This window comes from Bombus flavifrons, chromosome 13 (genome assembly GCF_040668555.2).
Source record: "Bombus flavifrons isolate JBK064 chromosome 13, iyBomFlav1_principal, whole genome shotgun sequence".
NCBI lineage: Eukaryota > Metazoa > Arthropoda > Insecta > Hymenoptera > Apidae > Bombus > Bombus flavifrons.
Window position 1 is genome coordinate 5,454,502 of NC_138454.1, and position 16,840 is coordinate 5,471,341.

A 16,840-nucleotide genomic window follows, 5' to 3' on the forward strand; every position below is an offset into this window, starting at 1 on the left:
AATTACTTGCGTATTTGTGTATTTAGACTTACATGCTGGATGATCGTATAATCGATGGATCGGGGTGTCGTTCAAGTTACCCATCAATCTCACCACTATCTTCTCAACGAAATCTCGAACCGTTTCCATCGTGTTCGCATCTTCTTGCTTCGTGGCCAAACCCTGTCCCGAACTGGTAGCTGCATTTTCCACTCCTAAAAAAATTCAAATATTTCTTTAATTTATTTGCAAAACATCGTACAGTGCTTTATACTTCATAGTCAGCTTTAATTTAATTAAACGATCGACGAAACGACCGATGAATTTATAACTCCTTTGAGAATTAAAATCAAGGACGTCGTTTAGCCTCGTAATTAATTTCTTCGTTTCTCATCGTTTGCGGTACTTGCACTATCTTTCGATTGAATTGTACGACTGAAAACGGAAGCGAGATTCATCAAACCGACGTTATTGTGTTCAATTAAGCACACTACATTTAAACTCCTTTGAATCTTCATAAGGTTCGCAAGGAAAAAGATTCCATGTGAACGATGAGCAGCTGTCCCTGCGATATCATTTTAAACTGGGTCAACGAGCATAAGTCTGGCATCGTTAACATTACTTTTACCTTATCAGCTTGATATATGAACATTTTATAGCACACATCACATATGTTTTATATATGATTGTCCAATTTTTTCTTCATAAACTACGAACGATTCCTGACAAATAAAATAGTAGTTCAATTAACAATCTAACGCAATATCTTCAAAAATGCTAACCTTTTATCGTATGAGATTAACAGACAAGTGGCCATTATTTAACACGCGACTCTTTAATTTGTTCGTCTCAAAACTGCAAATAATCTCCGCCAAACAAACTACTCGTCTAATTATTCTCCTATATTATTATCTATATTATCGTCCAATTATTATTTTCAACTTAACAAGAGTAACAAAAATATCTGCAAAAGTGACCATGATATTAAAATCAAGTCATCATTCGTCTACTTCAACAGGTTCCCTAATTTTTCCATCCAATTAAATCCATCCATCTAAGATACAAGATAACAAGCAAGAAAAAGGAAAAATGGAAACAACTTACTCATTCACGCGGCCGTAACTTTCTCCCCCTTTCGTCAGAACGAACGATTGTCCCAACATGAGCACGAATCGCGCGTTGCCACGAACATTTTCAAAAACTGTCGACCGAATCGATTTGTTTACAATAGGCGCCGGTCGAAATGACGTATCAAGTATCGGTTCAAGGGAACGATGCGGCGCGATCGCGAATCTTTGTGCAACTGACGCGGCGCTTTCTAAACGAAAGTATCGACGACCATTAAAGATCTACCACTGTAGTCCTTTTTTCCCCTTGTGTTTGTAACCGCATTCTCTTAGGCGAGTACCGCAAGACCGGTATATTTATCAGTTATCACACGGCTTCGAGGCCGCTCGAGCGCGAACAGACATCGATCTTCGCTCGAGGATACTTGGTTCGACGTTCGTCCCACGGCGTCGATCCTTTGCCCTTCAGTTGAATCAAAATATAATCTCTTTAGTCTTCCGAATACTTCGTCCTTCGTTTCCTATCATCGACCATCATGTGTTTTATTTATTCAATCTTTTACTACAAACTCTCTTTCTACATCCTTTTCTAAAGATGGATATTTAAAGATCGTTATGGATCTTGAGACGATTCTGATGAAACTTGATTCTGATGGTCGTTTTGATTGTGTTTTGATGTTGGATGTTGTGAAAGGATCTATGGAATCTTTTATAAATTCTTCTTCTATAATTCTTCTCCGAAGATGGATCTGTAGCATAGAGTAGAAACTGTTACCGATCTTGAGATCAGTGTGCCCGTTTTTGTTGCTTTTTAATCTAGGACAAAAGTACACTTATGAAACTTCTTTTCAATTTTCTATCACTTATCTCTGACAAGCATTAATTTCGTGCTTGAAAACGAGGCTTCGTTTATTAAACATTTTTTATCACACACTTTTGTCGAGTTTCAATTTGTTCGTTCTAGTCGCACTCTGTTCTCGAAAGTTCGAAAAAAACAAGATTCTATTTGTTAAATATCCTTTCTTAATTTTCCATCAATCTCTTCTTTTCACATTACGTCTTCAACAAGCCTGCAGTGAACAAACGAGAAAAAATCTCCGGAGGAAGTTTCTTCGAAATTTTTACAATGCCAGCAGAATCATCAACCGACTAACCCGTTCCACTCGTCGAGCCTTTCGAAACGTCTCATCCACTTTTTCATCTCCAATCATCCCGTTCGAAGCCAAACTAATCCTTCAGTCTTGATTAGGTATCGCGACTTTCGCGCGCTTCTGCCGTCCTTGTCTGCTATTTTCCATTTCTAAACGTATAGAACCGGTTACTGGAAGCCTTCCTCACCATCGACCAGATCTCGAACAACCTCTCTAAAAGTCTTCGACGACGTTCACTGAAAAATGGCAAGAAAACGCTAGGTTCCACGATATTTTCACCAACGGGACCTGCTTTCACGTTGCCGGCTCGTTCGACTTCCGTCCTTCGCGACTGCAGCTTGTTCGCGTGCACGTTGCAATTATTATCGATACACGATTATTCCCCACGCGTGGACCCTGGCAGTCACCTTGCGGTTGCACAACACGCGTGTGCACGAAGTAAACGACGTATCGTTGCGAGCCGAGCCGAGAGGAATCCTCCTGCATGGAATAAACGACACGAAAGAAAATTCACGTCGGAGGAGAGGGGAAAAATGTTGCTCGATCGGTCCGAGTGGCGATCGACATTGACCGCTCGGTGACTCGTTTTGCGCGAGCGGATTCTTTCCAGGGATGCGAGTAACGGAGCGGACGAGACGGCGAAAGAAACGGGCAGAAAGGATTACAGGAGTGCGCGATGTTACTCCCAAGAGTACTGGAGCAGAACTGAGGTTCGCTACGGAGGGCCCGGAGACAATAAGACCGATGAGCGCGCGGGAGTTCCGCTTACAACCGGCCCGAAAACCGATCGGAATTCGGCCCCGCGGCTCCTAATCGACCCTGCCACCGTGTCTTAACAACCTGCTTGCTTTAAGCTTTTTCCGCGCCCCTTGCATGATGTCTTGCAGGACAGGAGTAAAGTGGTTTCCTTGGAAATACTTATCTAAAGCTCGTCTTTCTTTTCTTCATGACGAAGAAAATGGTTTGTAGTCTCTTAACGAAGGATTCGGTTAAAAGACGCATCGTAGTGGGAATTTTTTCCCCGGAATTAGGTATTTGATATTAGGTGTTGTGTATAGAGGTTAGTGTTTTTTTTTTGGTTCTGATAAATTTTTAGAAATATGCGTACAAGTTTCTTCTTCTCTTATATGGCGAAGAATATGAATTATGGTCTTGTACGGAGGAACCTGTTTAAAAGACGCGTTGTTAGAAGAAGCTCTCCAGTGCAATTACGAGTTGAAAGTATTTCTTGAGGAAGAAAGATATTAAAACACGTCTCGTTAGAAGCTTTTCTCTGCAATTGCAAGCCGAGATTATCGTGGATATAGGTTGATCATGTGCTTTAGATTCTTATAAACTCATGGACGTATTTCCCTAAAGGTTTTCTTCCTTTTATGCAACGAAGGAGATGAATCGTGATCTCCCGCGGTAGAACAGTATGTAAATGATCTTAAAAGATTAAGGTGCTTTAGATTCTTACAAATTCTTGGAGATATACCTCTAAAATTTTCTTTCCTTTTATGCAACAAAGGAAATGATTTATGGTCTCTGGAGAAGAACGATACTGAAAGATTTTCATTCTTAAGATATTTATAAATTAAAACTCTGATGAATAAAAGTAACGCGATGTGATCTAGATTCTCGTAAATCTTATCTCACATTCATCGATCTCAGGAGAGTACAAAATCTTCAGATTTGCAATTGTTCCAATTTCAAAGATCTCCAAGATTTTCAAATTGGAACCTTCTCGTCATTCTGTTAACATCGTTTCATCGTTCTAAAGGCCATAAGCTATTAAAAAGCTCCCCCTAAATTTTTATTTACAATTCCCAGTGTAAAACTTTTATAAAGATGTTCTAACTGCGTTTTATCATTATCGTCAATGTTTCGTCCTATATTTTATATAAAAATTCAACTTCAGCTAGCTTATTGCAATTCACGAATTTAACACAAGCGGTAATCAAGCGAAGAGATCGCGAGTTCTAACCAGCTGGAGGATCTGGTTTTCTGAAATTTCGCGCGGCGGAATGCGCCGCGATCCATGCCGGTTTCCTAGAAGAAATAACGAGCGTGGATCTTTCGGCTCGCGAAAAACGACGAACAGGGACAAAACTGTTGGGCACGACCGTGCTCTGACCATGTTTGGCGAAAGAACAGATCCTTGGAATAGACTGTGTAAGTTGGTAGAAATCAAGAAACCTGATGCGTGTATCCATGTACAAAGAACGCATCTCCATTTGGACAAACCTCCTGCGATCTTGCCTCCTTCAGGAATTCATAATTCCTGTAACTCTTAAACTGCATCCTTCAAGCTGGTCTTTCAAACGACTATTCAATTAACATTGTGTAAGCCTTCTCTAACGTGGATAAGTTTTTTCGATTTTCTCGGCATCTTACGTCGCAGACTAATTTTTGTTCCAAAATGGAAACAAGAAATCAAATATCGTAGATTCTTTTATATCTGTCTTAAGGTTAAGAAATTTTCGAAAATTTTGGATCGAAAATCAAAGAGCTACAATTAATTATAATTCTTTTCACGAATAAAGAAAATTTTTCTTATAAAGAGTAAAATTTAGAAATTGTGACTCGATAGTTAAACACAGCATACACACGTAATATCAGGTTAATAAAACGAAACCACGGATCTTGTTAAAAGTTTCTTGTTCTTCAAAACTTCCTTGAGAAACTTTCCCAACGTTACTCAACTCTCTATACGTACATATGCAGCCTCGTCGATACAAATAAAATACAAAGTATAAAATTCTGGGTGGAGGGGCAAATCCATAGCATAGCATAATTCGATGACAATCTACTTTCGTGCTTGCCTAACGTTATGATCGAATAAGATAAGATCATTTGGGTTAGAAGTATATTCGTGTCAAGCTAAGTAGTTTGATAATGACAAATGTTTAAATTGTTTTCTAATAATAGACTATTTAACTAATTATTGATGGCCTCATAAACGTTGAAATCTGTTACGTATACATTATATTTAGAATAGTATATTGTCGACAATTTGATGGCTATAGTTTTTTCATAATGACAACTGACCTTAATATCTTCTGTTGTAATTATCCTATGTAATTTAGTGCCGTGTGAATATTATTTATTTCCACAGGTTATTTTATCGTTTAGTTTATTAGCTCTCATAATATACCATCTCCTCACCGATCACAATGATTCTGCCATACTGTTATTCCAATCATTTTCTTGTTTCTGGTATTTTTTTTTCTTTTCTTAGTACACCTAATTTATACGATATTTTCCTATTCATTCATTATTATGTTCGACTAATAGTGTCTTACAACCTACAGCATACAAGTTTGATTATTCTGTGTAAAATTGAAGATCAAACTTCCAGATATCGGAGCTTAGCTAACTTAAAGAACCTTGTCTCACTACACAAGTGACCCGCATCGTAACTTGCACTGTCAAGTTATACATAACGGGCCGAGAAATCATGAATCGCGTACATTCCACGTGACGTGAGACACGAGCATTTTTTTCCATCGAAGAAAAGCTACAGTTTCCACGGGGCCACTATTTTATCCGTCCGCTATCTAGTAGATAGAAGTTCTCGTTCCTGATCAAACGGTCCGATACGATTCACGCGGAAAAGATCGTAGGCCGTGTGCAACGAACAATGAGCATCGCGGGGAATCCAGCGTGAGATCATTTTTGCGACCCGTTCTTATTGTTGCCTCTTCCGTTACACGACTTTTCTGGCTTGGAACAAGGACGCCCGTTTCAAGATGGCACAATGGTGTCTCAGCTCGCGATTCAACGCTGAATCCAACGTCAATTAACATGTTCGCTTCAAGATTTTCTCAGATAGTTATTTCGGGTTAATTTCGTTTTTCTTTATTTTCCTTGCGACTGTTTTCCCCTCTCTTTCACTGGATCGCTCGTGTCGTGAATCTCCTCCAATTAGCTAAAGATCTAAGATCCCTCACAGCTGTTTCCGTATAAAAGCCTGGACAAATTGCAACGTTCATTACGTCGATTGACGTTGATCTTTCGTGTTGACAGGTTAGATAATCTTCTTCGATTAGTAATAACGTCTCACGATTTTCTCAATGTTCTCGCGGCAATCTATTGGCGTGAGATGACGTTTTATTGACTAAGACGGCGAATTGATGGATGATTTCGTATATGTTATTTTGTATTCGCCATGTTGTATGCTTGCAAACGTGTACCTACGTGTTTCACGTAATTTTCACTAATCTTGCGTTATCATATAGAATATGTAAACGGTAAAAATATATATAAAGAAATAGAGAATAGAGAGAAAATTCGAGATAGATGATCGATCAAGTGATAATTATAGCGGGAGAAAATGAAAATAGTCGGTAGACTTGGAAACATCTGACTTTCTAAAATTCAAGTTCGAATTGACTTATCGTTAAGCTCAGCTATATAGCCGAACAGTTGAAGAGACGAGAAGATCGCAAGGGAGACGACGTCAAAGCGAGGGAAACAAATGTTACGTGGAGCAAGGGCAACGCGATTAAAATTTACACGAGGTCGTTTCGACGTTTAATTAAGCTTTACATCGTCGTTTAGAACAGATGGTTCGAGATTATCGTCGAGTCGTGGAAATTCGCTCGAATTTCACGCCGCTCGCTGCCTCCACGACAAACTCGCAATTAATTCCTTCTCTAGCACCGTATGCACAACGCGTATCGATTCGTCGATCGTTCACCGCGCCCACGGCTTCCAACCTGCAAATCAATTTTCCTCGAAGGTCTTGCAATTGTCCGCGATTCTCCTTCGAGCTCGACCTCTTCGCGATTCTTTCGTGGACAATCGTTTCTCCGTTGCTTCTTTTCAAGGCACTGCATTAGCGAGGAACATGTAGGAATGCTTCACCTTGTGTCGCCTTGGAAGCTGCATTATTTATAAGGGGTCCGTCGGATCGATTTTCTTGGGAACTCGAGGGACGCGTCGATTTTCTTGCATTCGCAAGTTTTACTAGCTGCACTCGCCGTGTCTATTCACCCGATACTTTTATTCAAACTTTTCACGATATGTTTGGTGAATAATTTTGGATGCAGTTTGGAGCAGAGGGTGGCGCAACAGGTAGCTATTGTCGTTTACAGAATTCGCGAATGCTTTTGAAAGTCTGTAGGTTACAGAGACGAGACAGAGATGGAACATTTTGCAGTGGCTACAAGGAGTATCGGAATTTTCTCTATGCTATGTACCTTTCCTTTTGCTTTATATATTTTACTGGATATAAAATATTCGTTTGACTTCCCTTGAGGATGTCCTCAGTACTGGAATTATAAAACCTGTCAAAGTAACGGTTCTTTGATATCTTGTTATTCCAATTATAATGCTAGTATTATATATAATTATTATGCTATATAATTGCTTTCAAATGTTTATGACAAAATTAATGATAATATTGAAATAAAATCATGATTATATTGTATTTGCTTATTTTCATCATAATACTTTAATTATATGCACTCGTGCATAGTATTATAAGTCTGTAATATTAGCAAGGAACTTTGAATGAAATTGTATGCTTATAGAGTAGAAACCAGGAAATTATGAATAAAATTCTAAATAAAATAGTAGAAATATTTCCACATAACTGGATAGTCTTCCTAAGGATAACGAGTAAAATGCTTTTTCAAATGACAACTCCCAGTAGATCATTTTATAGCAACTACACGCTGAAAAGATGATATCGCTAGGAACTAGTTTGTTTTCCTGCTTTTTCCTCGGACACGTATTAATTGAAATAGTTTCGTCGCTGTTTCTAAAGAAACCGGTTATTGAGTCGATAAAAGTCTTCTTGTCTTCGGTTCGTTTACGCCCTTATATAATTGGTACCAGACCCGTTTCCGGCGATAATCATAACGATTGCAACATGGTTTTATCGATGGGGAAAGTGACAATGTCGATAATCCATGTAATCCATATCGAAAGATCGATCATTTATCATCTGTTCACATTTATATTATCATCCAAGAATTAAATTTACGGTTTCAAATAAGAAAAGATACTGTTTCATTTTTTCATATCGACTGATCACAATTAATCAAAACGTTGAATTAAAAAAAAAGTGATTTACTCATAAGTTTGTTTATCGCACGGAGGATAAATAATTCCAAGGTGAATTTTAGAAAATAATTTTTGTATCGTCATTAATATTCTTTGCTTTCTAAGTTATGTTGATTGATCAATATACTTCCTAAGCGACTTATATGCAAATTAAAGATTCGTGGAAATCGTAAAATAAAGATTAATGAACAAACCTGCCACGTAAACTTGTGATTTTGCCGTATTGAAGTATCGATGTAAATCTTTCTCGTCGATCGGCCCACCGAATGCCTCGACTCCGTTTTTTTTCAACCAGTACCTAGTAATAAATTCGAATTTCATTAAAAACTTTTCGAAAGTCGAATGATAACGATCGCATAAATGTTATTTTAGAAAATTATGCAAGGTAAGAATTAAATTGAAAGGAGAAATTATGCAATGGTTTAATGAAGTTACTAGACGTTTCGTAAAATTAAATAGAGTTTCGTATAGAATTGTGTAACGAATTAGTATATCGCCGTGGGAACCTTTGTTGACGGCAAAAGAGACAATGCCAAGCGTTATCTGACGGGTCCCAACGGGAGCAGCCTTTCCTGCAGGATTTTCCACCGCAATCCTCACAGCGGACTCCACGTCCCAGGAAAAATGGCTTTAGACAACAGGAGCAACGATTCTCGCTCACGGGAATTTGTTTTTCGTCCTCCTTTGAGTCTCCAGACTTCCTGCAACATCACATGTAATTTAGAAAAAATTCTGCCGCTTAATAAAAATTGATGAATTATCTGGCAAATTAAAAATTTCCATACTAATATACTAAATTAAAAATTACTGATATTTGCTATTGGAATTTTCCTGCTACTAACGCAGGTGATTAAGGATCAATTTTATTGCGAACTTACGTTCAGAAATTTATCTACGATGAATATTGCAAATGCTTTCGATCAAGGGAAACAATACTTCGTCGTGCATCGATAATTATAATCACACAATGGTACGAAACGACATTAAGGACACAGTGGTGGACGAAAGAAAGTTTAAAATTGCTACTTGCGTATATGTAATAAATTAGTAACTTTCAACTTTATGTCCATTCATTTCTCTGGTCAAATGCATTTCCAGTCTCTAAAGTTATGGTGCTTGCTGGTGGTACCCTCTCACTTTCAAACTTTCTTTCATCCTCCACTGTACATCTCAATAATACAGTTTATAAAAATTTGCTTTTATTAGAGGACCATTATCAAATGATCGATATCCAATATTTCCACCGATATTTACTTACAATTGTTAATTAAAGTGTCACGAATAGATAGATACATAATTCGTAGAACGTTTATATGCACGAAATGAACTATCGGTTATCGACTATAACAGCGCGGTTCCGCGATTGCGATTAATCGATGTAGAGGCGCTCTAGGAGGTGCTGCACGCTTTGTAACTTAGGCGCGTAACCGGTCGAGTGCAGTGTACGCGTCATTATGTAACCACTTTTAAATAAACATACTTTCGAAATGCTTTCTTGCCTATATTAAATCCAGTTAACTTCCCACGACAACCTGGCGGTAACTCGATTACACAACGCTATCGATTACAAAACGTTTTTACGCCTAGTGAACGATATATATACATTGGTTCACGAAAAGAAGTGGACACTTGCCATAGTATGGCTTTCACGGTTCATGTTGTACATGCTGTCTGAAAAATTTTGAGATTTCATTAACACCACAATGAGACACGACTGTCATGATTATATTGATAAGATTTGAATCCAATTTGAAAATGGATATAGAAACTGCAAGATATTCATAACAAACTCATGTACATAGTAAAAAAATTACCTATACAGCATGAACAGCTATCTAGAGAATGTAATAAATGTTAAATATGGCCTCACTGCGTGTTGAGATTTATTAATGTGATGGTAATTGACTGTTTAATTATTTCTGTAATTTCTGCGATATATATATGCTTGTATTAAATCTTGTACTTTCTAGATATATTTTCAAATTTATTTTAAACTCGACCAATATAATCGTCGGCGTTCATAATGGTGCCAGTGATGATTTTAAAATATTTCGTATAATACGAATAACATTCGTAAGATGTGTCTACCAGTCGATCTTTTCTGTCTTTTCCAAAGGAATCCTTGTTCTATTTTCGCCAATATAATTACAGTTCCTCTATCTTGATTCTCCTTTACGAAAAACGGAAGCCAGAAATTACCAAGGGACTAATTTCCATAAACGTCGATTATTTCCTCCGCTTTTGTGCCACGAAACAACGCATCCATCATTGTCGACGCGGCTCTGTCGCGCGTCAATTATTCATGCACGTAGGTATTACGCGATGTCCAATGATAGGTCACTGCGTTTAATGAAATTTTCGCCAGTTTGCATTTGGGTACGAAGCATTAGCATATGCCTCGTTACAACGTACAATGGTTTGCTAATTTCGTTATTGGTCCACAAAGATGAACAACCACTTTGATGGAATTTTTATTAACATTAAATGTTCATTTTCTTTTAATTCGTATTCTATTTGTGGAAATATGGCTGGTTGATTATACATATTATGTACTTTGTTCGATATTTCGAATAGATTAGGAATGAAGTATCGATTTGAATAGAATCTCGTGTTCTTACCGAAGGTTTAATACATATTTTATCGCTTACTCAGATCGTTATCGATTTCTTATAGCCAATTAATTATTTCGAACAATGCATCACTCCATATGACCACGCTCTCCATTTTCTCATTTTTCGACATTAAATTACTCCGTACAAGAGATTGCATTCAAGAGAACCAATATTTAAACAACTCTCAATCGCAAACGAGGAAAAGCTTGAAGAAAAAGCCCTAAATTACACAAAGAACGGTGATATATAACCTAATAACACAGAAAACACGCTAGGATCACTAATGAATTCGACCAAAGCACTGAATAAATTTGATCGAAGAATCTCATGACTCACAAATCACGCTGTACCGCGAGATTCTTATCTCACGATATAGTTTTCATCTCTTCCACTTGCTGCACGATATTACGACACAGAAGTGTGACACGATGATCCTCGATGATGGAGGATTAATCCTCGCGATCGAAGAAAGTGGCAGCAGCTCTCAAACCGGCGTGGCTTTCTTCGTCTCTTTCCATGTCGGAGGTGACAACCTTCACCACGACCACTTCGATGGTTATCAACAGAAAAAGCACCATGAACGTCGCCATATTGTACTTCTCCTGTCCAGGGACTACTCTTTCTGCCTCCAGCAGCAACGTGGCGATGATACTCGAGACGTAGCCCAACATCGTGCTTCTCTTTTCACTTTCAATTCAACGGCAAGCCGCACTTCCGCCTCATTCACCTGGATTTTGCGTTGGTAAACTCCCGGCAATGAGTGAAGGGGCGAAGAAGGTGCACCTAGATCTTGCCACTTCTCGTCACGAATGTATAATATAAACGAGAACTTACTGGTAATGTGCAGTCCATCACACGGATTAACCAACTGGAAAACGAGCACCAGTTTTCCTTGCATATGATGTGCGTCAATCGTTTTTGTCGCTATATCGTTTCTGTCAGACTACTAGCTCTTTGTATTACACTTTCTCGATTTGTTACATATACGTATGCAACTTATAGATCAATAATATATTTCTTTCTAGGTTTTTTCTTCGATTTTTCAATAATATATTCACATTATTATCTGGAAAATGAATTTTTCATTTCTTTAAAATTAGTTTCGCGTTTAGACCATTTATATTCGAAATTGGTGTAATTAATATCTTGATAACTGGAATTAAGTTTCTTCGTTAAAAGATATTGAATTCTAATTGACAATCCTTGTCTGATCTATTTCACATCTTTTAATTTAATTTGAATCGCTGATGGAGTTCTTTTAATGTTCGTATTGGCTCGACGGATAATACTATTTCTTCCACTTTTATCACACATTTCTTTTTCCTCTGCGACGATCTATTTCGAGGTTCGCTGATTTATTCCCTTTCTCTTCGCGATGAATACAACTTAATACCTCGTACACCGGCTGTTTTTCAACGATCTTTTTGCCAGACACTCTCAAAAGCCGTGTACTTTTTCTCTTTCCGTCGACGCTTGTCGGTACCGCTCTTTCTCTCGCCGATAATTAAACTCAATCACGCTGATTCTGCGGCTCCCAGCGCAGCAAAAAACTGGCTTCCAATGCAGACATTCGATTGCCTGTCGCGCGGCCGATAGATTGATGCGCTTTTCATGCAAATGTGAAGATTCAGCGATCTATTCGACAGAGATTCTTCGAGCCGACTTCAAGGATAATTCCTGTAGATGATCCTCGCAGCTTCGAAAATATTATCGAGAACCGAAGATAATCAAATCGAGTCAGATCTTTCCTTTTCGATTACAAATATCAATATATGCAAAGCGGATCCTCTTCAAATGATGTTTCTCACAAATCTGTGATGTAACTGGCAGTAGGTCACATTAAACCTCTCGAACAATTCATCATTTGTAGGATAATCGACTCGACTTTCTTCCTTATTATAGCCTAAGTAATAGGTAATCAAATTAGGGTTGATTCCTCCTCTTCAATTATGTGTGCCAATTTCTGCAGAATGGAATCTTGCAACAACATTCATCACAAATGTGTGTAAATCACATTAAGTCTTTGGAATATTTCACCACTGACGAGCAATCGACTCAACTTCTAACGTGATCGAGTCGAATCTTTCATTTCTCCTGCGATGTGGATACAAAGAAAACTTTTGTAGATCAGAATAGAATCCGAAGAAGAAAATCACACTGAATTTCTCGAACAAATCACCAACGGCAAAGCAATCAAACTTCCGATATAATCGAACGATCTTCCTTTTCCTCTTCGATGGTTATTCATATAACAACGTTCGTAGACCGTACGTAGAATCCTGTTGAAGCAACGTCCTTCGCAAGTCAGTGATCTAGGCAAAAGATCACACTGAGTCTTCCAAACAATTCACCAGCGGGAAAACAATCGACTCAGCTTCCCTCCTCGCCACCAGTCAAAGGAATCAACCGAAAGCGATCTCTCTTGCAGTTGGATCTTCCATTCAACTGAGTTCACGGACCATTTTCGTGGACACCGTTGGCGAACGGTGCCGATCAGCTCGTTCCTTTGTGCCGGAGTGCCGGTTTGAAAGTGACAGTAGCTTGGCTGGTCGGGGAAACTCGGTGTTATGCACACGAGCTACACGGTATGGTAGGAGATCTGCCTAGTTCAAGATCTTTCCCTTTGGCTTGAGGAGAGGTTGAGCACCCCTATCCATCAATTAACCTGAACTTTCACTGGATTTCGACTCTGTGTTTCGAAAACTAGTGGCAGCAAAAAGAGAAAAAAGAAAAAGAGCAGCAGCCGACTCGGCCGAACCTTCGACGTCAATTGACGAAATCGTCGCTGGTTCGAACGCTGTTATAGGTCGAAATCGAGAATCCCCCTTGGTGTGGCCTGGTGCATGACGTAATTTCGAAAGTGCCACACAGCGATTGTTACGTGGTACATACAACCTTTCACGGGTTCGCCAGATAGCTCTAGATCGTGATATTTCGTAACAGTATACTTACATTGTATATGTAAATCATCGATTCGATTAGTTCGTTCGAATAAAGACGAGCTTTTTTTTTGCAGATGATCGGTTTGAAGGTTGGCAAGATGTTTGTTAACAGAAAAGAGAATTGTTGTCGTTATATGTACAATGCTTGGTACGAGGCGAGATTTCACGCTTGGTAATCTAGAACACGGGTTTACGATTATAAAAGAAACGGTATTTTATGTAGGCCGTGGATCGAAAGAGAGAGTAGCTGGTTTAATAAATCCTTTATTCCGACGTTATTAAAATTCTGCTCCCTCAAGTAGTATAATAAGGCAAGACATGCTGCAAAGAACGAATCCTATAACGAGCAATTTTTATGACGAAAAGCAGAGTGCTATAACGTACAAAAATGCTATAATGAACATGATGAAATATCGGCCACTTCGCCTTCGTTATTGTGGTAAAAAGCAAACATTTTCGAATTATGCGAATGGATGGAACAAGTACCAGATGTCACAGTCAAGGAAAAGATATTGCCAAACATGATTGTCTCATCATTTTATGATTTCTACTAAATAATAAATTTCATATAATTTTTACTACTTGTCTTTTAGTTTATATTACATTTTGCTGCTGTTTAAATCCTTGCACTGGCGATAACCTTGCTTTTCAGTGTGGGCCTGGGACGAATTACTTTTAAATATTTATGTTTCAATGTTGAACAGATGGTACAACGTACGTGGTTTGAAAATCAATTTCGTTTGTTCTAGCATATCTTACGTATATTCTTCCTATGTTCTCTCGTCTTGTGTTCTTAATGTTCACGTTTCGATAATACTACATATAAATCAGTATTACACCTGACTACGACGAGGAAAAGATAGTAGATGCATTCGAACTGGTTGAAGAAGAAATAGTTCATATATTACTCACTATCTGCAATTTTTTGTTCACATAAGTGTTGTTCACATAATTACATTGATAGGACCTCAGCTAATATAACACTTTAGCGATAGCGCACGCCAATCTGCATTCTATGTGAAATGAAATATATCAAATAACATTTTTAAATTGCTTGGATTGATAATAATTGAGAATAATTAAGATTGTTAAATAACATTTAACATTTCGAGCATTTTTGACACATCATCAAATTTTCATATCAACGTCTTAATTATTTTAAAAAATAGAATTTCGATAGAAAAACTTGTAAAAATGAATGGGCATATTTGAAGGTATATTTCGTTGTAATAAATAAAGATTGGATAAATGAAATTCTACCGTATACCATATATTAATGTTATCATTGGATTCACAGTATCTCGTTCTACTAATGTCTGACGCTACGCACTGAAACGTATCGAAATCATGAATGACCTAATGCAGCATAATCAAGCCACAATCTTCTCCAGTAAAAAACCGACTGTTACAAAGCTCGTACTTTCTATGTCTTCCGGAATTTACGGAGAAATTGTTGTTTTTTAAATTACAAGATATTTTCAAAATACCAAATAGCATCGATTATATCAAATCGCGTAGGATTTTGGTAAGATCATAAATTACGACACTATGTAGGTTTCGCCGAAGGCCTTCACGTGTGATTAGTATTTTTCGTGCCCACGTGTCGTTAATAGCTGTAGAATTACGCGATGAAATTGTGTGAAAGGTATTTCTATTCCCAGTTATTGCGAAACGATGCTTACAATCATGGAGAATATCTTACGACACGTGCTACTCGCTAACATACCGAATTAAAATGATAAGCTAGCAAATAACATTGTTTTGTCAATCAGTTACTATAATAGTGAAATTTATGTTTGTTTTTTAAATAATTTCGTTACGTTTGCCACGTAACCACACTTTGTTATTTCGTAATAAATCTGCTTGATAAGATCGCTCGAATACTTTCAATTCCACCTCGAAGTAAAATACAGAAATTTAATGAAAATTACAGGAACGATATGAAATTAAAATTGTAAACTGAAAAACAACATTCTTCTTTCATTTGCGTAAGAGCAAGATTTATATTTGTTTGTCAAACAATTTCGTTGTTTTTCGCACACTTCGTTATTTTGCGATAAATCTATTTAATAAAATGGCACGAATATTTTCAATCTCGTCTCGAGGTAAAATACAGGAACTGTTAAAATTGTTTTGAAAATAACACGACGATGGCGTGATTTATGTTCGCCAGAACGATCCAATTAAACCTTGAACCTCGGTAATAAATAATAGTTCGCGTAGTTGGTTTCTGTCTTCCATTTTTACGGAAATCGATCTGTTTCGCTTCTCGTTTCCACTCGGATTCCTCGCGATTCCGTGTTAACATTCGCATTGTATATCCTAGTAGGCTGAAAAGCTTAGCTATTAATCGATATCCGAACTATCGTACTTTAACCTCATTTCCATCTACTTGGTATTTAACTTTATCGGATGTAATTTTTTGAAGAAAAAACATTGCAACAAAGACTGCGTTTATAATTTTTTCTCGTTCCGCATGAGGTGCAAAAAATCACAGCACGTTATGTTCCATCTGTTAAGAATTTTAAATTACAAATTTTTCACTTCTAGATTTTTCTGTAACGTGTCAGCGCCGTGAATATGTTTGCTTTTGCCTCAGTATTTTTTCTTTATTCTCCGCGTATGATATTGAAAGCCAGAAGTAACATTCAAAGAACTTTATTCTCGACGACATCTCCTCTTAAGAATTTTTTTCGATGCGACACGTTTCCCAACCTCGGTCATGAATCACACGACGAAGCTTCGTCCTATACCCGCTGTTCTCGTCGAGCAAAGAAAATGTCCGCTCAAAGGGATCGGCTGGGTGATAAATCCATGGGAAGTTGATCGAAGTGTCTCGCGCGAGTTTCATGGAATCGGCGTCGCGCAGTAAGTGGGCCAATAAATCGCCGGTGAACGGTTTGATCGTTAGCATCTTAATTGCACGAGCGAAACGCCCACGTGAAAAATCCAATGATTTACGGCTGCGTAATTTGAACTTTTACATCCAATGTTTTTCTTGCTAATGGATTTTCAAACAGTATCAAAGGTTATCGCGA

At 37.9% G+C, this 16,840-nt stretch overlaps 1 protein-coding gene across 6 annotated transcripts in view; it reads right to left on the reverse strand.

The window, feature by feature from the left end:
- The window catches only part of LOC138186541 (uncharacterized protein DDB_G0283697), a 56,958-nt gene that overhangs the window by 25,820 nt on the left and 14,298 nt on the right, over nucleotides 1–16,840 (reverse strand). For 5 of the 6 annotated variants that reach the window (XM_069126522.1, XM_069126524.1, XM_069126523.1 and 2 more), the window contains exons 2-4: nucleotides 8,755–8,949; nucleotides 8,443–8,546; nucleotides 33–194 (exon numbers count right to left, since the gene is read on the reverse strand). In XM_069126522.1, the coding sequence (XP_068982623.1) occupies nucleotides 33–194; nucleotides 8,443–8,546; nucleotides 8,755–8,949 (461 nt within the window). Of the gene's footprint in view, nucleotides 1–32; nucleotides 195–1,083; nucleotides 1,103–8,442; nucleotides 8,547–8,754; nucleotides 8,950–16,840 lie in introns of those variants that run through there. The other variant, XM_069126525.1, reaches the window with a different exon arrangement.